Genomic DNA, 25,638 nt, shown 5'->3' on the forward strand with positions numbered 1-25,638 from the left:
CCTAGTAGAATGGGCCCGTAAGCCTACCGGAGGGTCCTTACCCGCCAAGCGGCAACATTCAGAAATTGCCAAAATAATCCATCGAGACAAAGTCTGCTTAGTAACAGCTTGTCCCAAACGCCTTCCAGCATAACCAATAAAGAGCTGATCGTCCACTCTGACCCGGGACATGCGTGAAATATAGAAGCTTAAAGCTCTCCTAGGATCCAACCTATGGAGCCTCTCCTCTTCCTTACCAGGATGTGGAGGAGTTTAAAATGCCAGAAAAATAACCTTCTGGCTCAAATGAAATTCCGACACCACCTTCGGAAGAAAGGAAGGACGAACTCTAAGGACAACCCTGTCCTTATGAAACACAGTGAAGGGTGGCTTAACTGAAAGTGCCTGTAATTCACTCACCCTGCGAGCGGAAGTGACCGCAACCAAAAATACAGTTTTAAGGGTCAACAGTCTCAAAGGGCAAGAGTGCAAAGGCTCAAATAGAGCACCCATTGGAAACTTGAGAACAAGGTTCAAATCCCAACCGGGCACCTGGAAAGGCGACGGAGGGAACACATTAGTGAGACCTTTCAGAAACTGAGAAACGAAAGGAATTTTAAAATAAGAACACTGCTCAGACGAGCGCTTAAATATGGACAGCGCCACCAGGTAACCTTTAATGGTACCCACTTGCAAGCCCCTGTGGGCTAAAGAAAGCAAAAAAGACAGAACCACAGGAATGTCACATGAAAAAGGATCCACATTCTTAACCCTGCACCAGTCGCAGAACTTTCTCCAACGGCAACGGTACAGGGACTCTGTCGCCGGCCGTCTGGCCGAAAGCAACACCTCCATTATGTCTTCAGGGAGGTCCCAATCCTTATACCTCAACCTTTCAGAAGCCAAGCGTGAAGGTTGAGGGATCTGACCTCTGGATGGAGCACCTGACCACCCTCCCGTGAGAGCAGATCGTCTCAGTAGGGAAGACGACGTGGAGGGCAGATGGACAAGTCGAGAAGGTCCGGGTACCACGTCCTCCGGGCCCATGCCGGAGCAATGAGGATCAACCGGGAACCGAACCTCCGTAGCACTTGCGGGATGACGGGGACTGGAGGAAACGCGTACAGCAGTGGGAATGACCACTCCACCACGAACGTGTCTCCTAAGGCTCCTTTTGGAGGAAATTCCCGCGAGCAGAACCTTTTTCACTTCCGGTTGACACTGGAGGCGAAGAGATCCACTTGAGAGGTCCCCCAAAGGGACAAAGATCTCCAGGAGAATCTCCTGAGCCAACTCCCACTCGTGAAAGATTGTGCTCTGCCTGCTCAGAGCGTCCGCCGTCTCGTTTTCCATTCCATTCCTGCTGGATGGCCCAGAATCAGAGCTGCATTGCCTCCCTGCACAGAGGAAATGACCCTGCCCCTCCCCCCCCACTTTTGTTGAGGTAGTGCATGGCCACTGTGTTGTCCGTCAGAATCAGGACATTCTTTCCTCGCACAGTCGGCAGAAAAGCCTTCAGGGCAAGCCTGACGGCCCTCAGCTCCAACAGATTGATATGGAGTCTGGACTCCGACGGAGACCAGCTCGTTGGCATGAGCTCCCCATCCCGTGAGGGACGCGTCCATCACGATCGTCGCCTCCGGCCAGGGTAGCCAAAACGGAGCCCCCCTCATCATATTGCCTTTGACGGCCCACCACAGAAGGTCCTGGGCGACCAAGGGCGGCACCTGAACGGGGTCCGACATCCTGCCGGAGGACTGTGATCACTGGAGCTTGAGAGCCCATTGCAAAGATCTCATCCACAACCTGGCCTCTGGCACCAGAAGAATGCAGGACGCCATGAGGCCGAGCAACCTCAAGAACTCGAACGCTGGGAGACTCTGGGCATGCTGAAACCTGTGCACCATCTGCTGAATGTGGTGAGCCCTCACCTGGGGAGGAAAACACTGCCCCAGAGACGTGTCGAGCACTGCTCCGATGTACTGGAGCCGCTGTGTTGGCGTCAAGTGGGACTTCTTTAAGTTGAGGGAGAAGCCCAGCTCGAGAAGGGAGTGGCAGGTGACGGAAAGATGATCCAGGAGTTGCTCGGGAGAGCGCGCCCTGATCAACCAATCGTCCAGGTAGGGGTAGACGTGAATCCCCCCTTTCCTGAGATACGCTGCCACCACCACCATGAGCTTGGTGAAAACCCTCGGGGCGGAGGTCAATCCGAACGGCAGGACCCGAAACTGCAAGTGCGAGTCGCCAACCGCGAACCTCAGGTACTTCTTGAGCTTCGGATGGATTGGCACATGAAAATAAGCGTGCTTGAGGTCGAGAGACAACAACCAGTCCTGAAGTTGAAGGGCCTGGAGGACTTGAGAACGAGTAACCATCTTGAAGTTGTCCTTCCTGAGGAGCTTGTTCAAACCGCACAATTCCATGATGGGTCTCAATCCCCCGTCTTTCTTCGAAATCAAAAAATAAGGGGAATACCATCCCTTGTTCCTCTCCGCTACAGGCACCAGTTCTATGGCGCCTTTCTCCAGCAGGGATTGAATTTCCTGCGCAAGGAGCGGATCCGTACTCTTCAAAGAGAGATTCCCTGGTGGAATGTTGTGAGGCCTCTGCCGGGAAGGAAAACAGTAGCCGTGGGCTATGATCTCCAGAACCCACACATCTGAAGTAATGGCACCCCACTCTAAAAGATGCTGCGCCAGCCTTCCCCCAACCGGCGAAGCATGGGCCTCATGACTGAGCTGAAGCGGCTGCGGCAGTGCCAGAGGGCAAAGAGGCAACTGCTTGCGCGGCCTTGGCACCTCAAGCACCTTGTTTTTCACCTCTGGCACCCCTACGGTTGCCCCTTTGACTAGCAGCTCCTCTCGATTTACTAAAGGATGAGTAATATCGAAAGGAACCTCCCCCTCCATTGCTGTCCCCTAGGATGAAAAGGCGGAGGTTGGCGGACAGCAGCGCCCAAAGACTTTGCTGCAGCTTTGGAGGTCTGAACCTCTCAATACTCATCAGTCTTGCTGCCAAAAAGATGTTCACTATCAAAGGGCATGTTGAGGAGGCGGGCCTGCACATTAGGAGCAAAACCAGACTTCCGCAACCACGCAAACCTGCGTATTACAGTGTACGCCGCCATGGACCGGCTGACGCAATTTACCATGTCCAGACCCGACAATGGATTCACACATGGCATCCTTGCCATCCGGCATGATAGCAAGGAAACCATCCCGTTCCTCCCCTTCGGGAATATGATCAGCCTCTAGGGAAATACAGTTCCACAGAGTGTGTGTGAAACGAGACAAGGCACAAAATGAGTTGGCAGCCTGAAGCGCCATACCCCCAGAAGAAAATACCTTCTTCGCCCAGCCATCAAAACGTTTGTCGTCCCTATCAGGAGGGATGGTAGGGTACGACGCCTGCTTTGCTGGGGCCGTAGCCGCCTGCACCACCAAACATTCCGGAGTGGGGTGCGTGGTCAAGTAGCAGGGGTCGCCACTGGCTGGCCAATATTTCTTCGGCAAGGACTTGCTCACTGCCGGGAGACTCTCTGGAGAAGTCGAAGCCGCAGCCACCCTTCTCTGCAAGGCCATATGGAATGGCAGCACTGGGTCATTTAGGTCAGTTGGTGGACCATGGTCCAGGATATCAGTCAGGTCATCCTGCTGAAAATCCCGAGGGGGGGGGGGGTGGAGAGACCACCCCAGGTAATCTGTTGTGACCCTCGACATCAGGCGCCCGATAAGAGGAGTTGGCATGCGTGCCAGGCTCAGGCCTACCAAATTCCACCTCTGGAGAGGTGTCGAGCCTACTGGCGTCATGCAAGGACTGGCACAGATCCTCAAGCAGGCTATGACCAGAACCAATGTCATCAGGGACCTCTGCAGGAACCACACCTTCCGCAGACCCCTCATCCACCTCAGAAATATAAACCAGAGGCTGGAAAGAGGGAACCGAAAAAGGAACAAAGACATGTTTTGCCTTAGCCAGAGCCTTTCTAGGGGGTTCCCCCGTACCACGAGGCATCCCTGACAAAGCCGCCTCGAAAGGCGTTGCGGGCGTCGATGGAATCGGCATCAACGTCGAGCGGGGTGCCGACAGCTTCGACGGCGTCAACACAGGCCTCGAGGGCGGAGCCTCGAGCATGTCTCTCGACAGCCTGGGCGCCGACGACTTCCTCGGAGGCGGGGCCTTGAGAGAGTCCGTCGACGACCTCTGCGCCACCGGAGTTGATGTCTTCCTCGGAGACTTCACAGGTTCTCGTGGTCTCGATGGCGTCAGGGACCTGGAACGGGCATGTCTAGAGTGACCATCCTTGTCCGACCGGGACCTCTAAGGTGCCCGGTGGTCGCGACGACTGCTCGAGCCCGAAGGCGGACGAGCAGGTTCTCTGGCACGGCCACAACCGGCGTCCTCAGATGGCGCAGACAGATCGGAGCCCTGCGATTGAAAAATCGCCAACATCTCCTTTCGGAAGGAATTCCATTCCTCAGGAGTGGAATGCTTGTTGGGACAAGCAACCCGCCGACGGGCGGAGTCCTCGGAAGAGGACGAGGAAGGCGACTGGTGACGGCGCTTCCTGGAGTGCATCGAAGAGACAGAGGAATGGCGGGACCGACTCCCAGACAGAGAACCCCCAGACTCCCGACGACGATGCGGAGAGTCACCCCGCGAATCGTCCGCCGAAAGACAAGTGGAACGCAACTTCCGGGGCTTGGTCACCTTACCGACCGACAGCTTCTTCTTCCACTCCTGCAAGGCCTTCGAATTGAGCGATTGGCAGTCGACACAGTTGTCCATATCATGGTCCTCCCCGATGCACCAGAGGCAAGCGTCGTGCATGTCCGTCAGCGACATCTTGGACCCACACACCCAACACTTCTTAAACCCGGACCGCGGGGTAGAAGAAGCCGAAGACATCATACGATAGCAAGTAGAATCGAGGTGCGCCGAGATCTCCGAAGCGAACACGTTCGCAGAAAAAAACAGAACTGAGGCTATGGGCATCGTGCGTCCTACTTATAACATCCTGTGACGTCGGCTCGACGGAGGCCCTCGAGGACAGCGTATCGACGTCATTGACGCAGAAAGATTTTCCGAAGCAGCACAGCTGTGGTTATTACTGTCATAGATATGGAATGCGTCGGAGGACCCAATCCCCTCGAAGTATTGCCCCAGAATTGAGCAAGAGTCTTGTCAAAATGCTCTATTATTCAGAAAGTTTTTGTAGTCCTGTACACAGTAAATGAGACAAGCACGTTATTGAACAATCTATGGTGCTTCATACAATCTCCTATCCACCAAAAACTCCAAGGAAAGACATTCCTCTTTCTCACATAGTTGATGTGCAAGACACTTTTTGACCCTCGTCTCCCAAAAGTTCAATGAAAAGAAGCTCCTCTGCTCCGACTCGCTGGCATCCCTGTGGGTATTTCTGGGGCATTTAAGGATTCCATTTTCTTTTTGGCGAAAGCAAAACATAGCTAAAGAGAGTAGAAGGGTAGAAACAGAATATCTTTGGCCAAAGTTTATAAAAAAATACATACCCAAGTGTTCAGCTTCTTAAACAAGTAACCATTTTACAGCATTCTAGGACAAAGGATAATTTTAAGGTGCAACATACTTGCAGTTGGGTAACCGTTACTTCTCTTTTAGGCAACTTTCCCTCCATTTTCTATGGGCCCCCAAACTTTTTTCTTTTGCTTTACAACCTGTCCTGACTTTTTACAGAAAAGTGAAGCCTTAAGTTTCGCTTCCCTGGCCTTTTTTGCTAATTTGTTATGCTAATGATAAAGGACATTTGTACCGTGTACTATCACCACCGGAGTGGTCCCCTGGCGCACTTGCAGCTCTGAAAGAGGAAGGTAGGATGAGTTAGTGGGAGGAAGCAGGAAAAGTGCAAGAGAGCAGTGATGTGCTGTTGGCGGTCTCAGCCCGGTGGGTCCGTTGGCTGGGCCTGGGGTGTTTGCGGCCGGTAGTAGTCGTGTACTGTTGTGCGAGTCTATGTGTGTTTTTGTTTTGTTGTTGCAGTGAAGTGAAGTTTGTGCGGTTTGTTGTGCTGTAGGTTTGTGGTTATGTTTGGTTTGGAGTTTGAGGGGTGTATGCAGAGGGGGAAATTGTTATTGGAATTGGTTAGTTGGCATCTCTATCCTGAATTGAGGCGCTGGGCTTGTGTAGTCTTCCCTGATGCAAATTAACAAGGGGGGTCCTGGGAGTCCCTCTGCCAGACATTAGTCCTGGTTACGAGAGACTTACCCAGAGTCTTTAGCTCACTATCTTTCACAGAGAAGAACAAGTTACTTCTTACCTTGTAACGTTCTTTCGACGGGATGTTCCTCCGACGTATTCCTCATCTTAGATATCTCCTTCCAGCTCTGCTGGCTTCGGAAATTTTTTTCTCTCTAGAGGGCGCTGCGCGTCGACGTCCTCTGAGTCGATGTCCCTCGACAGCCGCCGTATCGACGTCGACGTCATCCTGCCTATAAAGGCCGCGCGCAGTGTCCGTTGCTCAGTTCCGTTTTGTAGCCCACAATAATACTTTCTGGACTAAACTAATCACCCTGAAGGAGCGTAAGGGAAGTAGAACTGCGGGGATGGATGGGAGGGTCGATGAGGAATACGTCGGAGGAACATCCCGTCGAAAGAACGTTACAAGGTAAGAAGTAACTTGTTCTTCGAAGGGATTGTGTCCTCCGACGTATTCCTCATTTTAGATAGGCTCCCATAGCAGTATTCTATTATCGGAGGAGGGAGTACTGACTTCACGCTGTCTTCTATTGATGAATAGAATGCAGTACAGCCCTTCCAAACCTAGTCTCTTGACTGGAGGAGGAATCCAAATTGTAAAAACGTGTAAAGGTATGGACAGACGCCCATGTAGCGGCTGCACATATGTCTTTAACCGGCACGCCTCTTTTGAGGGCCGATGAAGCTGCAATACATCTGGTCGAATGAGCCCTAAGGTTTTGAGGGGGCTCTTTCCCTGCCAGTTTATAACATTCCAGAATGGCTAGAATGATCCATCTGGAAATGGTCTGCTTAGTTATTGGTAACCCCAGCTTGTGACCTGCGTAACCTACAAACAGCTGGTCTGCCTGTCTTATCCTGGCTAGTCTACTGATGTAAAAACTTAGGGTCTAGCCTGTGTAACCTCTCTTCCTCTTTCCCCGGGTGAGGAGGATAGAAAGATGGTAGGGTAATCTTCTGAGTGATATGGAGTGATATGGAATTCAGAAACCACCTTTGGGAGGAAATTAGGCTTCACTTGCAGGACAACTTTGTCTTTGTGAAATATTGTGTGAGGGGGTTTACAAGAAAGAGCTTGTAATTCGCTCACCCTTCTAGCAGATGTAAGTGCTATTAATAAAACAGTTTTAAGGGTAAGGAATCTTTACGAACAAGAATGGAGAGGTTCGAAAGGTGTACCCATCAGGAAAGTTAGTACTAAGTTTAAATCCCATAGGGGAACTTGGAATGGTCTTGGGGGATAAACATTGGTTAACCCCTTTAGAAACTGTATTACCAAGGGTAATTTGAAATAGGATGGTTCTTCCGCAGTACGCTTAAAGATGGATAGCGCTGCGAGATAGCCCTTAATAGTGCCAACTTGAAGGCCTGAATTTGCCAAATATAGTAGGAAGGACAAAACCATTGGTGTACCACATGAAAAAGGGTCGATATTCTGTTCTCTACACCAGCTGCAAAATCTGTTCCAACGGCAGCGGTATAAAGACTTTGTTGCTGGCCTCCTTGCCGAAAGCAACACCTCCATAACATCATCAGGGAGGTCCCAATCCTTGTACCTCAGCCTTTCAGAAGCCAAGCGTGAAGGTTGAGGGTTTTGATGTCTGGATGGAGAACCTGACCTCCCTTCTGTGAGAGTAGGTTCTCTCTGAGTGGAAGTCGAATTGGAGGGCAGATGGACAAGTCTAGAAGGTCCGGGTACCACGTTCTCCTGGCCCAATCCGGGGCAATTAGGATCATAGTTCGCCGGAATCTTCTCAACCTCCTGATCATTTGAGGAATGACAGGGACCGGTGGGAACGCGTACAGAAGCGGAAACTCCCAGTCCACTATGAACGCGTCTCCCAGAGCTCCTCTCGGGGGAAATTCCCTTGAGCAGAACAGGTCGCATTTCCTGTTTAGGCTGGTGGCGAACAGATCTACCTGAGGGGTTCCCCAAAGGGCGAAGATCTCTTGAAGGACTTCCTGAGCTAGCTCCCACTCGTGGGAGACTGTGTTCTGCCTGCTCAGAGCGTCCGCTGTCAAGTTCTTCTCTCCGGCTAGGTGAACTGCCGATAGAGAGATTCCTTCTTGGATTGCCCAAAACCAGAGCTGCATCGCCTCTCTGCACAGAGGTAGTGATCCTACGCCTCCTCTTTTGTTGAGGTAATGCATGGCCACCATGTTGTCCGTCATTATCAGGACGTTCTTCCCTTGTACAGCTGGCAGGACAGGAACGCCTTCAGCGCAAGTCTGATGGCTCTCAGCTCTAACAGGTTGATATTTAGTCTTGACTCCGATGGAGACCAACGACCGCTGATGGTCAAGTCGTTGGCGTGCCCCACCCCGTGAGTGAGGCATCCGTGACTACTGTTATCTCCGGCCAGGGTTGCCAAAACTGTTCTCCTTTCAGAATGTTCTCCTGACAGGCCCACCACTGAAGGTCTCGAGCCACCCTGCCGGGAACCTGAATAAGATCTGTCATTCTCCCTGAGAATTGTGACCACTGAGTCCTCAGTGCCCACTGGAGGGATCTCATTCTCAGGCGAGCCTCTGGCACTAGGAAAATGCAGGATGCCATGAGGCCTAGCAACCTCAAAAAGTCGAAGGCTGGGAGACGTTGGGCATGTTGGAACTTGGTAACCATCTGTAGAATATCTTGAGCCCTCACCTCTGGTGGCGAGGCTTTTCCCAGGGAAGTGTCCAGGATCGCTCCTATGAACTGGAGTCTCTGCGATGGTATCATTTGTGACTTCTTTAAATTGAGGGAGAAGCCCAGTCTGTGAAGGAAGTGGCACACGTGATTTAGCTGGATCTGAGCTTGTTCCGGAGAAACAGCCCTGATCAACCAATCGTCCAGGTAGGGGTAGACGTGAATCCCTTCCCTCCTTAGACTTGCAGCCACTACCGACATTAACTTGGTGAAGACCCTCGGGGCGGAGGTCAGCCCAAATGTCAGCACTCGAAATTGATAGTGAGAGTTGCCAATTGCGAACCTCAGGTATTTTCTGTGTTTGAGATGGATAGGCACATGGAAATAAGCGTTCTGAAGGTCCAGAGATACCAACCAGTCCTGGAACTGAAGGGCCTGGAGGATCTGAGAAAGAGTGACCATCTTGAATTTGTCTTTTCTGAGGAATTTGTTCAATTCTCGCAAGTCCAAGATGGGTCTCAGTCCTCCGTCTTTCTTTGGAATGAGAAAGTAAGGGGAGTACCAGCCCTTGTTCCTCTCCGCTACAGGTACCGGTTCTATGGCACCTTTCTCTAGCAGGTCAAAAATTTCCTGCAAGAGGAGCGGATCTGGAGCTTTCTGAGAGCTGATCCCCGGTGGATGACTCTGAGGTATATGTAGGAAAGGCAGGCAGTAACCTTGGGCAACTGTTTCCAATGCCCAAGCATCTGACGTGATAGCCTGCCATACCGCCAGATGTTGAGTCAACCTGCCTCCTACAGGTGTCCTGTGAGGGAAGTCCTCAGAGTGGTTTTGGGGCGGCTGATGCAGATGCCGATGGTAAAGGGGTACCTGCTGTTGCTGCGGCTTTTGAATAACTACCCCGTCCACCTCGGGTAGTTCTTCTTTGTCCCCTTTGAGCCGGTCGTCCTCTACCTCTTCCGAATGCGGAGTAGAAGCGAAAGGACTTGCCCCTCGCAGAGGTTCCTGTGGGACGAAAAGGAGTCTGACGGATTGCAGCTCCTAGGGATTTTGCTGCTGCTTTTGAAGTTTGTAGTTTCTCTAAACTGTCATCCGCCTTTTTCCCGAACAAAGAAGAGCCATCGAATGGCATGTTCAAGAACCTGGCTTGCACATCTGGGGCAAAACCAGACTTTCTCAACCAAGCGAATCTCCTGGTTGATGTACTTGCCGCCATTGCTCTGCTGATACTGTCAGCCGAATCAATGCCAGTCTGGAGGGATTCGCACATAGCGTCTTTACCGTCCTGTATAATATTCAGGAACGCATCCCTTTCTTCTCCCTCCGGGATGCAGTCAGCCGCTGTAGAAGCACACTCCCAAAGTGTATGGCTGAACCTAGCAAGGGTGCAAGTAGCATTAACAGATTTTAACGCCATGCTACATGCTGAAAAGACTTTCTTTGCCATAGCATCATATTTTTTATCGTCCCTGTCCTGTGGGACGGTAGGATAAGCCGTCTTGACATCGGTAGAGGATGCTGCCTGTACCACCAGACTTTCTGGGGATGGGTGTTTAGACAAAAACTCCGGGTCTGTAGAAGATACCCTGTACTTTGTAGACAGTTTTTTATTTACTGCTGGTACTACATCTGGGGTTTCCCAGTTTGTCATGATCTTCCTCTGAAGAGCTTTATGAAAAGGCACCACAGGATCCTCCTGTGGGCCTTTGTCAAGAATATCAGTGAGGTCATCTTGTTGGAAAGATTGTGAAGGTGCAGACCACCCCATGAACTCTGTGATCCTGGCCATTAAGGCTCTATAGGGGGTTTCAGCATGCTCCCCCGGGTCTGGCCTAGCAAACTCCACCTCAGGGGAAGTGTCTAACCCACTTGCCTCATGTAAGGAATCATGAAGATCCTTTAACCTGCGTTCTTCAGAGGAAAATTCCTCTCTAATTGGGGTTACAGGTCCTTGCAACTCAAATGTGTCTTCCTGTTCAGACAATTCACCCTCTTCCAAAATTGAGGACATAGTTCTCAATTGTTCTGAACTCATAAAGGGAGTAAATCGCATTTCCAAGGCAGAGGGTGCCGAACTTGTCCTTATCGGCCTCGAAAACGTCTATGTCGTCAACGCCGACGTCGAAGGCTTCGAGCGTGGCGTCGAAAACAAAGGCGGAGGCCTCGAAGACCTCAACAGAATTGGAATTCTACTCGACAATCTCGAAGCCATCGACGTCGAGGACCTGGGGATAGTCACTGGGTGTGTCGTAACCGTGACTTTTCTTGGCGTCGACGCCGGTGTCGAAGCTGGCGTCGAGTCGACAGACCCGTGTGTCGAAGGTCCCTTCGACAACGGCGTCGAAGACATCGACCTCGGCGTCGACTGAACCCTCGTCGACGGCGTCGACGGAACCTTCGAGGAAGGTTTGGAGGTCATAGTCCTACTCGAGGGTTCGAGACGCGCTCGAGAGGTTTCCTTCGCCGGGTACTGCGACTCGCGGCGTTTTTGACCTTCGGGTCTTTCGACCAGAGCATCGCTCTCGGCAGTCTTCGAGGGGGTCGAGGCCGCTTTCTCGAAGACGCTCATCATATTTTTGCGGAATTCCTCCCATTCAGCCCGGGAACTATGTTTCGTGGGGCAAGGGATTCTTTTTGGCGAAACAGAGGAAGAGGAAGACGGAGAAGGGGATCTTCGACGTCTCCTCTTCGAGTGCTTCGATCTCGAGGAGTGATGAAACCCACTCCGAGACCTGGAGCGCGAATGGTGACGAGGAGACGAGTGTCTCGACTTCGTCGACGAAGAAGAAGCTTTAAAAGTCTTACCTTTCTCCAGCTTCCCCCTACGCTCCTTCAGGGCCTTAGCTGTCATGGACATACAGTCCTCGCATTCCAAACAATGGTGTTCAGCTCCCAAACACCACAGACAAACTCTGTGAGGGTCAGTCAACGACATCTTTTTCCCACAATCTCGGCATTTTTTGAAGCCGGATCAAGGAGTTGTCGGTTCCGACGAGGAAGCCATCGAGTACGGATCGAATGACTCGAGGTAAATAGGATTAATCTGACTAAGAACTGAGCAACGGTATTCCGAGGCACTGAGTAAGCGCGGAAAAACGGAACTGAGCAACGGACGCTGCGCGCGGCCTTTATAGGCAGGATGACGTCGACACGGCGGCTGTCGAGGGACATCGACTCGGAGGACGTCGACGCGCAGCGCCCTCTAGAGAGAAAATTTTTTCCGAGGCCAGCAGAGCTGGAAGGAGATATCTAAGATGAGGAATATGTCGGAGGACACAATCCCTTCGAAGAAATATCCCAAACATATCAGTCTTTGTCCTGCCCTGGGGCAGTCCAGCACCGAAATGCTAGGCAATTCTCCTCTGAACAAGAGTACCAACAGAAACCCCAGACACGTGTTTCGGTCTGGTTGGACCTCATCAGTAGGGTGGATCTGTGCCTCTCTAAGAATAGTGAGCAAGGGGTCCACGTCTGGATTCCCCTAGTAATTTAGGGTGAGACCCAAAGTTACTTAAATATGCAAATTAACAAGGGGCTCCTGGGTAAGTCTCTCGCAACCAGGACTAATGTCTGGCAGAGGGACTCCCGGGACCCCCCTTGTTAATTTGTCTTCCCTGATGCGCCTCTGTCCTGATCTGGGCCTGTCTGGCATTCAAGGTACCTTCCACCTCGACCAGCCTCCCTCACAACCCCACCTGTCCTCCCTTCATAATCCTGTGGTCAGTGCACCTGCCATTGTCTACAATTCAGCTAGTGTGGTGAATGCCAATATCTTGACAATTCCACAAGACTGCGGTACCTGGTAGCAACTAAGGGGCGGGTGAAAAAAGGGTGGGATTGGCTGGGGTGGTTGACTGTCTCCATGAGTGTCACCTGTGTTAGTCTATCCGGTGTCACATGTCCAGATGCCGTGGCAGCTTCCTTGTCGGCTCTGGGGCTGTCAGTGTCTTTTCCAGTTTAGTCATCCTTTCCTCTGTTTCGCTTTTTTTTTTTGTTAATTTATGGGGAATCCGACTAGTCCTTCAGGCTGTCAGTACTGGGAAACTATGGTTCCCTTTTGTCTTTTGACATGTTACCTGTTTGGGTAACTTTTTCATATTGCAAACAGCATCTTTCAATGAAGTGCAATGGGTAGACTTTTGTATCACCCTAGACTTTTAGCAAAGGGACTTTTGGTTACTTTTAAATGTGCCTAAAGACAAGCTGGTGGCAGCAGTTAAATTTTTACAATTTGCTATATTTTTTGTGTGCCCATTCACGTTGACCTCATTTGGCTATCAACAGAGGCTAGTAGCCTAGAGGGCCGTGCCACAATATTTTTCGAGTGTTCTTTGGCCTTTCGTCCTGCCATCTCAGGACAGGAATTCCCTTTTATGGTCATGCATGTGTGCATAGACACAGGTAGGGGGCTGGGAATGTCTGGTTCCAATTGACAAACTGGTGCAGTGAGAATGGTGTGCATGCATGACTCCCTGATTAGACCACTGCTGGTGTGCATGAGTGGTGGATATCCTTGCTATTAGAGGGCTGAATTTGATCACTCACTTCAACTTAGAATAAGAAGAGTCCTGCAGTCATTCCAGCAGATCAAAAGAGCAGCCAAGTATCCTATCTAGCTGTGCAGACGCCGGAACACCCGAGGACGAATCCTGAAAAGGACCGATGGCTATTCTTGCTGCTGTTCCAGTGAAGCCCTACTGGGCTACACGATCTCAGAAGACTCTTGCTGGTGTTTCAACTCTTTTCAGCTGATGGCACCAACCTACTCTAGATGCCTTCTCACGATCCTGCAGTCTTAGAAAGTGTCCCTGGACCACCCAGTGGACTGGCCAGCTCCGTTGTGGGCTACTGTGCCAGAAGCATTGTCATTGGAACCGGACCACCTCGACACGAGCAGCTGCATCCCGCTGTAGCCAAAGCGGGTTCCATCATTGCAGCAAAGAAGGTAAGCCCAGAAGGGGTTTGGGACTGCTAGTATCGAATTTGCAGAGCGTGCGGTGGTGTGGCAAAAACTATTATTTCCGGCATTGGTGCCTTCCACTTTTGCTATGCACCCCTCCACCCCCCCATTTGGTAGTTCCTGCTGTGGCTGTGTTTGTTGGGCAGTGGGTCATGAGGTGCAACGGTCTTCATTCCACCTTCAAGATGGCTGCATTATTCAATCTAGCACAGAGTACTCTTCGTCCTGGCCCTGCTGCATTGTGATTGGCTGTCCTGCTGCATTTGTAGCCAATCGGTAGCCGGCAGACGAATAGACTGCACCGATCCAAAAGGTCCACCTTTTAAGGACCTGCCTCTGCCTGTCCGGGCCTGAAGGGCCTCCGATTCCCTGAACAAACAATGACCCGTCGTCCTGATTATTTACTGGACTGCTTTCAGTGTCACTAGATCCTAGTCTATCCACGATCCCTCCAGACATGAAAGCGAGTTTGGCTGACCTTCAATAACTCTCCTGAAGCGTTTACTGTGCCTTTCACCTCTTCCATCCCTGCCTCAACTAACTTCTTTTCTTTCACTGCATTTGCGACTCCCATATTAGGCAAGTGTGTTTACAGTACCCTTTGGGAGACTACAGCAACCTTGTCCTCCTGGCAATAGATAACCCAACCTTTGGTATAAGTCTGTACTACACAGGTTGGTAGTGTGGCTGAGCAGCCAGGCTTATCTCAAGATGGATCAATGTGAGCAGCAGGGTTTTTACACAGAGATTCACAGTGACAAGTATCCAAATAAACACTTACTCTCAGGGTTTCTTGATTAAACAATTATTAATTTATTTAACAGTCAGTTGAATAAGCCTTCTTCAGAAGGGGCAGTACATAAGTAACACACAAATACACACCAGAATACAAACTCTTAGTTTCTCTAAATCAGCAACTACCCATTTGGGATGGTACACAGACACTTCCTACACCCTCAGGTGACTTAAATAACTAGGACACTGTGGACATTAATACATCACTGGTACATTTAGAGCAATACTGAGCTTGGTGTTCAAGAAAAGGGTTTTAGGAATAAAACAAAGGTCACACAAATATTCTGAAGCAGGTAAGTACTTTTGAACCCCACAATGCAAAGTAAATTAACCCCTTCCTGGAGGAAAGGTAAAACACAAAGTCACAGGTAAGAATAGTCTTTCAGGGAGCCAGGACAGCAAGCCAGGACAGCCAATGCTAAGTTAGCAAAAGTCTAGGTAAACTGAAGCACTTCTTGCAGGTAATTAAAAGTCTTCCACAATGTTTTAGCAGTCTATGTAGAAAAAGTAGAATCAATGTAGGGCAACAAGCTGAGAGGCCTGTGAGGGGTAAAGCTGCAAGCAACTCCACAAAAGCAACCAAGACAAGTCTCAACTGAGAACAAGTAAGGCTACACAACAAGAGGCAAGTCCCCTTCGCTTTGGTTAGAAGAAATGGTTCCAGCTGGCTTCTGTTCCTGTGTAGCTCTGCAGGTCCTGTTGTTCCTGGGCCTCAGTCGTGGGGACAAGAGGAAGGATGTCTGGGGACTCCTGCACCACAACGGGACGGTCACCGACTGCAACCGGCAAACTTTCAAACAAGTGGCACTTTGGTGTTTTAGCTTCTCGCGACTACCGCAAATACAAAACAGCAGTTCATGGCTGTTGAGATGGACCTTTCTTTCTTCTGGGGTCCCGCACTCTGTTGAGGGGGCTCATGCTCGGTCAGTCCTGCTTCCTGGCAGTCCTTGCGAGGCTTCTTTGTTGAGGCGAACTTGGAGCTTCAGCACAGCAGCAGGGTTTCACCGGGCAAACCAACGGTCCAGGAGGTGCAGCAGGCGTCTCTTCCAAGTTTTTCTTCGGATTCCTTAGTCCAGTGGTCGACTCACTTCCAGCCAAAAAGCCTTGCCTTTTATGCAGGTTTCTCCCATTAATTCCAGCCTAGCTGTCAATCATCCAGCAGGGTGGCTGTCCTTGCCGGACAGTCAGCCTGCCAATCACGCCAGAGTGCATTTGGGTCTCCTAGGAGACTAAGCATGGAGTTTCGGGCACCTCGCTCACTTCCTGCCCCCACCAGACACTCTGAAGCCTGAGGCGGGTTTCACTCGTGAAGCCTGCCAAAAACTAAATGAACAAAGGGAACAAACCTGGTTTGGCGCGCAGAGTAAATCTCAAGAAGGACCAAAACAACAAGAAATAGCGAAAAAAGAAGACCGGGGCCATTTTGACAAAAATGGCACCCATGGGTGCTTTACTGCAGCTGCGAACGCAGCCCGCGGTAAAGACACGACACCGTAGTAAAAAGTAACCACTGCCACTAGCCATTAATTGTGGAAAGGGTAACATAAAAAACGTCACATGAGAAGCTAGACAAAGGGGTTACTTTGTCTTGTAAGATAGTGTGATAATGATATTTTATTTGTATCGCGCTCATATACAAGTGTTTCAGAGCGCGTGTGCAGAGTCTAGAAAGTTACAATGTACAGTAAAGTCAATTTCACTTTACTGCTCTTGGAAACAGTAGTTAATCCAAGAGTAAGGTATTTAAACCTTGGGAAATCTAAAAGACTTCCCTGTGTCTCTGCACTTAAGGTGCTGTGTGACACAATGCAAATACAGAAAGATGCCTATGAAGTTTTTCAGACTCCAGAAACCAAAAAGAAAGTCAAAATCACAAGAAAAATACACGAGAGAGTGGGAAAAAGGTCGGGGTCTCGCTCTCTCTCTCTCTCTCTCGCTCAGAAATTAAAAAGTCCTAGTGTCCAGCAAAAGTGCTGGGGGTCTCCAAAATAGAGCGGAATTACCACATTTCTGAGAATTCTCCCTAACAGCTGGTGACCCGTGACTGTATGTGGGCTCTTTTCTTTGCACAGAAGGTGAGTCTGTATTGCTTTGATATGATAGGTTATTTATAACGCGCTTAATACCCAGAGGTTTCTAAGCACGGACCCGAGGATCGAACCTGTGTTGCTCTGTGTCGTCTTGTTTCCAAGGCAAGCTACTTGCCACTGAGCTATCCTCCCGAGACTGCACCTTTGGTGCAGGCAGCAGACCAGTTTGAGGATGAGCCCGAGGTTTGCCACTTCCATTCTGCCGCCCCACACTTTTGTTTCAGGGCCACAAGTTCGGTGTCGTACTAGGTGTTACGCTTAGAGGCAGGTTTCAGGCAGATCCTCATGACTGGGGCAAGAATGTCGAGAGAGTTGGTGATGGACAAGTGGAGGTTGCTGAGGGCAAAGGTAGAGTCTGAGGTGGAGGGGTGAGGGTGAAGGTGGCGGCGAAGGCAGCCGCAGTCACTCGTTTCATCGGGTGGATGTTAGCGAACGATGTTGGTGGGACTTTAGGGAAGGGGGGGCAGTCGGGGGAGGGGGGTCAAAGGAACCAAGGTAGACAGAGGAGAGAATGGTCTGTCCAGGAGAGAGGGGTGACTAGTGGGGGAGAGAGAGAGGGGTCGGAGTGTATGAGGGCATACAGAGTGTGTCCAACTGAGTTGGTTGGCCCAGAAGGGAGAATGGAGAGGGAAAGCGAGGTGCTGAGGTTAGTCAAAAGAATGGATGCAGAGCCAGGAGAGTCAAGTTGAATGTTAAAGTCACCCAGGAGGAGGTAGTTCGAGGTGGATGAAAGTAAGGAAGAGCAGAAGTCGGCCAATTCAGAGAGGAACCAGGGTGGTGGTGCCTGGAGGCTGGTAAATGTTAGCAATGGTCAGGGTGGAGATGGGCGAAATGACCAACTTGCAAAAGAGGCTTTCAAATGAAGGATAGGACTGGGTAGGTAAGATGGAAGCAAGGACCCACTCTGCATGCAGTGAGGTCAAGGCTTGGAGATGATCTTGAAACCGTCGGGGGAGAAGGAAGTCAAAGGCAGTGACTGAGCTGGCATTGAACCCAGTCTTGGTAAGAGTGATAATGTCGATCAATGTCTTCAAGGAGGAGACAGATGTCAGAGGAGTGTTTGTTGGCTGAGCGGGTGTTAAGCGTTGCCAGTTGGAGGAGGTCTGTGGCCTTTGAAGGTTTTCTGAGGTGGAGTACAGGGGCGTGGTACTCAGGAAGGAAGGAAAAAAAAAAAAGGAGGACTTCCCAATTGGTGCCACCGTTAATGGAAGAGCATGGGGAAGGAGAGCATGGGAACAGAGATCTGCATCTATTCTTCAAACTTAAAGGTACTGTAAAGTTTGAGAGAACTTACCTCTCACTGTAGATTTGCTTTCTCTTCTACATCACAAGTCTCCCGGCTTGTGGCCATACATTTGATTCTTCTTTCTTCATCAAAGACTTCTAACAACATAGTGCAAAGACTTTTACTCACCTTCAAGAAGTGCTTCAGTTATATTGACTTTTGCCCATTGACATTGGCTTAACCTGGTTCCTTGAGACTCTTCTCTCCTCTGTTATTGTATTGCACCTGTGCTTCCAGGAAGGGGTTAACTTACTCTGCATTGGGGGGTTCAAAAGTATTTGCCAACTTAAAGAATTATTTGAGATCTCTCGTTTATTCTGCTAAACCTTTCTTTTTACACACTCTCTGCCTACTCTAAATGTAACAGTTCTATATTAATGTCCACAAGTATCCTAAGTATTTATGTCACCTGAGGGTGTAGGAATTGTCTGTTGGCCATCCCCAATGGAAAGTTACTGAATTTAAGAAACCTAAGAGTTTTGATTTTTTAAGTGTATTTGAGTGTTGCTTGTATATTGTTCCTTCTGAAGAAGGCTTGTTTAAATGACTGATCAATAAATTAATAATTGGTTTATCAAGAAACCCTGAATATCAGTGTTTAATTTAATACGTGTCACTGTGAATCTCTCTGTAACTGCATTACTGCTCACATTGACCCCTCTTGAAATAAGCCTGGCTGCTAGGCCACACTACCAACCTGTGTAGTTCAGACTTATACCAAAGGTTGGGTCCCTATTGCCAGGAGGCTAAGGTTGTTGTAGTGCACCCTAACGGTACTACCCCAAATCTTTACCCAACACCAGCGCATCTAACACGGCTGAAAGTTTCAAAATCTGCAGGGAACTTGCCAACCCTTCCACAGTCTCCTCCTCCCCTTCTCCTGTCCTGCCCAGGCCCTCTGCAATGCACTGGCCCCATTTTTCGGTGATATTTTTGCATGGTGAGATTTTTGTAGCGACATTATTACATAGAACCCACTTTGCCACCACAACTCAGGACATCCTGACCACCCTTTCTACACTTCCTCACAACCCATCCCACACTCCCTCGCCTCCTTTCCCCCCCTCCTCCTTCTGCCCTGAAGAAGTTACCAGAGTTGTCTGCTCCATCTCTTCTAAACAGGTCTCCCCTTGCTAATACAGGACCATGAAGAATGACATTGGCTCCCTTGCTCCTGCTCTTGCTGATTTCTGGAATCACTCTATTGCCACTCGATCTTTCCCTTCTCCTTAAGCACCCCCTTGTGTAACCATTCCTGAAAAAAAAATCCTCAGACCCGACTTGTGCTGCCAGCTACAGCCCTATTTCCATCACCCGTTTCCTGGGGAAGCTGCTTGAGAAGCTGGCCTTGCCCCAACTCAACTCACACACTGAACTTGTTGGTGGTCTCCACGACCATTAATCTGGATTCAGAGAATCCAGAGGCACGGGAACTGCTCTTCTGAACACCCGTGAAGAACTGCTTGCATCTCTGGACTCCAACTCCCCAGCGATCCTTATCCTTCTCGATCTCTCCTCTGCCTTTGACCCAGTCAACCATCCCATCCTCACAAACGCTCCATGGTACCCTTGCTATCTCGGAATGGGCAATGGACTGGCTGACTTCTTTTCTCACTGACCACTCTTCTCAAGTCTTCCTGGGCACATTCTCCTTTCCTCCTCCCCTCTACTCCTGTGGTGTCCCCCAGGGCTCTATACCCCCCACCCCCTGGCTGTTTAACAACTACCCATCTCTCCTTGCATGCCTCACCGACTCTTGCTCCTCCAACTTCCAGTGTTACACAGATGACTGGTCTTTTTCAAGGTCCCTGCTGACCCTTCTGCACCCTCCATCATCCCTGACTGCCTATCTGCCATGCAGTCCTGGTGCACCTCCATCTCCATCGTTCTCTGCCTCAACGCCTGTAAAACGGAGATACTTCCCATCGGGAAACCTGCTCCTTCCTTCCTCTCACTCTGACCTTCCTTCTTTCAGCTCTACCTCCTCAAAGGAATTCTACCTTTTCTCACTTTCCCTCAGAGGCTCAATGAGACTCAAGCCCTAATTCTCTCTAGGCTTAACTACTGCAATAGCCTCCTCCTGAATCTACCATCTTCCACTCAGCAACCTCTCTAGCTAATCCATAATAGGGCAGCAAGACTTATCCTTGGCCTTAAGCCCAGGGACCGCATCTCTTCTGCACTAAAAAGTCTTCACTGGCTCCTGGTTGCTGCACAGATTAAATTCAAATCCCTCTGCATCATCCACAAGGCTGTCCGGGCTCTGGGACCACACTATCTTCAATTCTATCTCACCAAATACTCTCCTTCTAGACCACTATGTTCCTCTGGCACCAACTCTCTGTGTGTAAAGCACTTTGCCAAACAGAGAGTGGGTGGTTGCTCACTTTCCACCAGTGGGCTCCTTCCTATGGACTAGCCTCCCCCCTCCCTCTGCGCCTTGAGCAGGATCTTCTCAAATTCCGGAAGCTCCTAAACACTTTCCACTTTTCGTCCTCCTTCCCGTCTCCTCTGCTAATCCCACAGTTGCTGCAATCGGTGTCCTGGGCCCTTATGCATCCTCGGGGCCCTGACCTCCCACACCAATTCTGCCCAGCACCTGTCTATCTACAGCACACCCTCAGCCCTGGAGATTCGTACTTACACCTGCCGCAGCCCCAGTCCGTGTAGCACTCAACTTTCCAAGCACTTCATCTGTGGCTCACCCATGAGAATGGACTCCCCAGCACTTACCCCTTCTTCTCTCTTCCTTGCTGCAGTTGCATGTTCTGAATTCTCACAAGGCATAGTAGATACGTCCCTTCTACCTTTACCCCCCACCTCTGCTCTTAAATATTGTGTTTTTTTAATGTTTCCCTCCCTCACTCGCTCCCTCCGTGCCCTGTGGGGTGCATTGAAACAGTATTTTCGTATTGCATAAGCACCTAACAAGCGAACAATCAAATTAATAAATTAGAAATTCCACTATTTTGCCTGGAACTTCAGTGGTCTCCAGCTCATTTTATGAGTCGCCTTCCTGCCAAGTTTCAGCAACCCAGCATCGGCGGGTCCTGTTCTGGAAGGCTTCCTTTGTCTGTTACTGAGAGACTCCTCCTGTCGCCTATGTGCAGAGACTGTCACTGGAACCAGCCATCCCCCGTCTGTTGAGTGTCCAGAAGAGTCCTGCATCTTTGCATGCTGCATTTCTTCTCTGGAAAGGGTTGCACTCGGCTCCTGGACCCGACCCGAAACTTCCTTGCAGCCACACCTCCTGAGCATCTTCTACTGGATCCAACAGCGGGAAAGACTACCACCAGAGACCCCCATTCGACCTGCCAAGTCCTTTGGGAAAATCGGAGTAAGGGCAGCAAGTAGTTGCAATACTTACCGGTACATCCATCTCCTCCATTATAAAGTTTGTGAAGAACTTTGATATATATTCCATTCCATTGCTTTTTAAACTTTTTTTAAAATAGGTTCTAAAAGACAGAGAAAGTACTTTACTTAGCTTTAAGAGTCCAGAGAAGTCTTCTGTAACCTTGCTAATCCCCAAGGGAACGTTTTCTAACTTTATGACCTCTCCTAAAGGAACTTTGAACTTTTGGGCACAAGGCCCCATTCAACTTCGGGTTGGACCAATACAGTGAGGGTTCCTAATCCTATGGTCTGGTTATACAATAGCTTAACTCCTTACCTTCATTTCAGGTGTATAGGTGAATAGTGTGCATTGTTATAACCAAAGGGGACTGTATATATCTTTTATATTCAGCGTGTTGTGTGATATTACCTGCTTGATTAATTTTAACACAGAATGTGTGTACTAACCTCTCTAAGCAGAATCATTGTGTATTTCTCTGTGTTGACTCATTGTGGACCCCTGACCCCACACACCTCTCTTGAGGCTAAGCCTCGACCACTCTCCACGCATACCTTGATTGGGTTTGGCTAAACTTGCAGAGTTCCCCTGTTCACTATAACCTGGATGGTCTCATGAATTCTGTCCACCATGCCAGATTTGAAACCATCTCAACAGTAACCAAGGCTTAAGGAGCTCCGGATTGTTCAACTATTAACAAATGGTCCGATAATCACACAAATTCACTCCCTCCGATCCAGTCCTGCCACTGCAAAACAAACAGAGCACATGCTTGATCCACAACCTACCAGGTAATCCTCATGAGGAATCACACACCACCTCACCAGGCGTGACACCACCTTCACCGGAAAGAGATGCTGGCTGTCACTGGCAACTGGCACAACGCCATGCTCTGAAGAAAAGAAAAAAACCACAAGAAGGGCATTAAAAACTGCAGATAATGAAGTGATCAACTCCAGCAGAAAGTGTTTCTTTCTTCCACCTAGGTATGAGATTGGAGGATCTTTGTAAAAGAAAAAGGTCTTTGCTGTCACAGACCTCAAGAGCCTTTTGAAATCAGAGTCGAATTTGCTGCCTAAAATCTAAATGCAGAGTACATCCTAGAATTGAGTATGTCTGTAGCTGAAAAGCATACATTTGTATAACAGTGTTTTCAGCTTTTTGATGTGTATGCCTGTAAAGCTCTGTTTAGGGAGCAGAGCAGTCCATCCACTGACAAAAATCATAGGTTCCCATCACTTTATTAGAGCCACGCCCCCTCAAGCAAATAAGCGTACAGGCAGATGCATAGACAACTACATACGGTCACACAAAATCTGACAGAAAGGCACCAGACAGCTGTACTAAAGCTTTGGTCGCACAATCATCCAGTCAAAGGTTAAACAGCAGAGAAATATGCCACTTAACAATTCTCAATGGCTGGTGTCTTAAACACATCAATGTTATCAGTCAAATCACAGAAGCTTGCAAGATTACATTTAGACCAGAGAGAGCAGGCAGAGAAAAAAAAGAAGGTTACGTGGTGTGGGATTTTCTTTATCTTATCAGCATTATAAAGTTTAACATTTAGTAAACTTTGAATACAATTAAAAACCTAGAGCAATCTACATACAAAGTAAAAATTAATTGAAAATCCTTGTTAGGGAGTATTCTCACCCAAGTGCTAAATTCCCTCTACCTTAGAGTCCTCCAGCTCTTGCACTATATTTTGGGACTTTGAACTTTTCATTTTCAATGTGTTTTACTCTTGTGTTCTTTGGTTATGGACTTTTAGATAACCCCATAAGGCATCGTCTTTTTATGGTTGTGTCACACAGCACCTGTAGTGCAGTGGCACAGGGGTGTCCTTTGGACTCCCTAAGGTTTAAATACCTTCTCTGGGATGAACTACTGTTCCCAGGAGAATGTCAAGTTAAATTGACTTTATAGTCTTTTTAAATTCATAGACGCAGCACACACCATCTTACAATGGAGTGTTGGAAGGGTTACCTAGTATCCCCTATGTCTAAACACTCTTGTAGCAGTCAAATGCTACCCTTTCCTATCGAAATGGCCGGTGGCAGTGGTTTTAGAACGAACTACCATGATTTTTCCCGACAGCGAACACCAGTAGCTAAAAATCGGGGTAGCCATGTTTTTCAATATGGCGTCCAAGACCCCTCTGTAAAAACAGACTACAGTCATCTTTTTTTGCCATTTCTTTGTGGAAAGGTCCTTCTTGTGTTTAACTCTGCGCTCCAAACCAGGTGTGGTCCCTTTGTTCGATGTCCTTTGACGGGCTTCAGTGCTGAAGCCCTCATCTGGCGCCTGAGTGTCTGGGGTGGACAGGATGTGAGGGAGGTGCCCAAAACTGTGCTTAGTCTCCTAAAAGACCCAAATGCACTATGGCGTGATTGGCTGGTTGACTGTCCGGCAAGGACAGCCACCCTGCTGGGTGAGTGGCAGCTAGGCTGGAATGAATGGGGGAAAACTGTTTAAAAGGCCAGTCTCCAGGACTGGAAGGCAGAGTCGACCACTGGAACGAAAGAACCGAAGACGAGCTGGAAGAGGACGGCTGCTGTAACCACTGGACTGTTGGTTTGCCCGGTGAAGCCCTGCTGCAATCGCGAATTGCCAGATCTCGAATCGACAGACGCTCCTTTAAGGACGGCTTCTCCCTTTGAGTTGGTGGGACCAATCAACTCAGCAAACGCCTGGACCCCATTCTCTGAGCTGGTTAAGGTTAACCAGGGGGAAGGACACCAGTTTGTGTTTGGAAGCCACAGCTACTTGAGCTGAAGTGACGCCATTTTGTTTGCTCCGACGACGATCCCGTGCTGTGCATAAGTCCCCCGACGTCCTCCTTGTCCCCACGACTGAGGCTCAGGAACAGCGAGACCTGCAGGACCTGCCAGGAACCAACGTCTTCAGCTGCATCTTTTTGCTCCACTTTGAGGTACTGTGTCATATGGTTGAGAGATCCCAACTCTTGCGGTGGAAGTTTGCGCAACTTTCCCAACTTGCAGGCCTAATCAGCTTGTGACCCGACATATCTTGCTTTATCGTCTGAACTACTTCCAAGAACTTTTACAAAGACTTCTCCACTTGTACCAGAACTGTGCTATCCTATCTAAGACCACTAGACTATTGAATTTGGCCTGGCCTATTGAATCGAATTGACCATCCTGGTACATTGAACCTTTGCATTATCTAAAAGAAGTGTTTTCTAACCCTTTGTACAAACCTATACTTTTTATTCCTATTTAAAAGTACTGAAGTGCTATTTGGCTACTTTTTCAGGGGAGTGCAAACTGTCTTTATAAGAGTTTGATACTGTAGTATATTGGTGTTTAATATTGAGTTGATTTCTACTAGTGAAAGTTTTCTAAATGATTGTGTAAATAAATGTTTAAGTTTTTTTTTTACCAAGAAACCTTGAGTGTAAGTGTCTACTTGAACCACTGCGATTGTGACACCTCTGTGCAACTGCTTTAAGCCTGGCTTCTCAGCTCGCTACCAAAAGTGTGTGGTACAGACTTATACCAAAGGTTGGTTTTTGCTTACACCTGTATTCCTAATTGTGTGTGGTGTTCCCAGAGGGTACTGCCTGCAATTCTGCCTAACAATCCTTAATGTTAATTCAGTAATCTTACATAAGATTGTCAAGGAAAATACATTCATATAAAATTGTACATCAGTGTCCAAGTCCAGAGTCAAGAAAAAGTTTGTTGATAATCCTCAGTGTTGATTCAATTATCTTCCACAGTTTCGGCAAATGTAAAAATACACCCTTCATCCTCTCCCGACATAAAAATGTCCCAAATGCCAAGTGGATCGGCAGATGTATTTTTACCCCAAGCCAAGATGTGCTTCATCCTTACAATTTCCAAAGTTTGACAATGCAACAAAAGAAGTTTAGCGGACTATCTGCCTTTCATCACAGACACATTCTTGCTCCCCTGGTGACACCAGTGTAAGCTCCGATTATTTCATTGGTCTGGACAGTTAAACTTAATTCTTATGCAAGACCAAATGAGATGATTCCAAGAAAATGTTTTGCGTACAGTGGAACAGGACCATGTCCCAGAATATGGCAGAAATATAATTGAGCAGACGATTTAACAGCAAGGTTCACTAGGTGCTGCTCTCTACTGCGTTTATTCAAGATCATTCTTTAACCCCGAGTATGGCAATGACAATACACCGTACAGGTATCTGCTGATCCATGCCTTTGCAGTGACAGTCTACAGATGACGGAAGTACTCATAAAATCCTTCTCTCTCATAAGAACGTTTCTCAGATACCAATGTAGCGTTCCTATTGTGGAATTCC

General features: G+C 48.9%; 1 protein-coding gene across 1 annotated transcript in view; it reads right to left on the minus strand.

Moving 5' to 3' along the window:
- Nucleotides 1-25,638, minus strand: part of THOC5 (THO complex subunit 5) — a 476,028-nt gene that overhangs the window by 81,520 nt on the left and 368,870 nt on the right. Inside the window, exon 16 of the mRNA XM_069619274.1 lies at nt 22,116-22,219. Within this exon, the coding sequence (XP_069475375.1) occupies nt 22,116-22,219 (104 nt within the window). The remainder of the gene's footprint in view (nt 1-22,115; nt 22,220-25,638) is intronic.

Source organism: Ambystoma mexicanum, chromosome 10, assembly GCF_040938575.1.
Source record: "Ambystoma mexicanum isolate Mex_15411 chromosome 10, UKY_AmexF1_1, whole genome shotgun sequence".
NCBI classification, from domain to species: Eukaryota; Metazoa; Chordata; class Amphibia; order Caudata; family Ambystomatidae; genus Ambystoma; species Ambystoma mexicanum.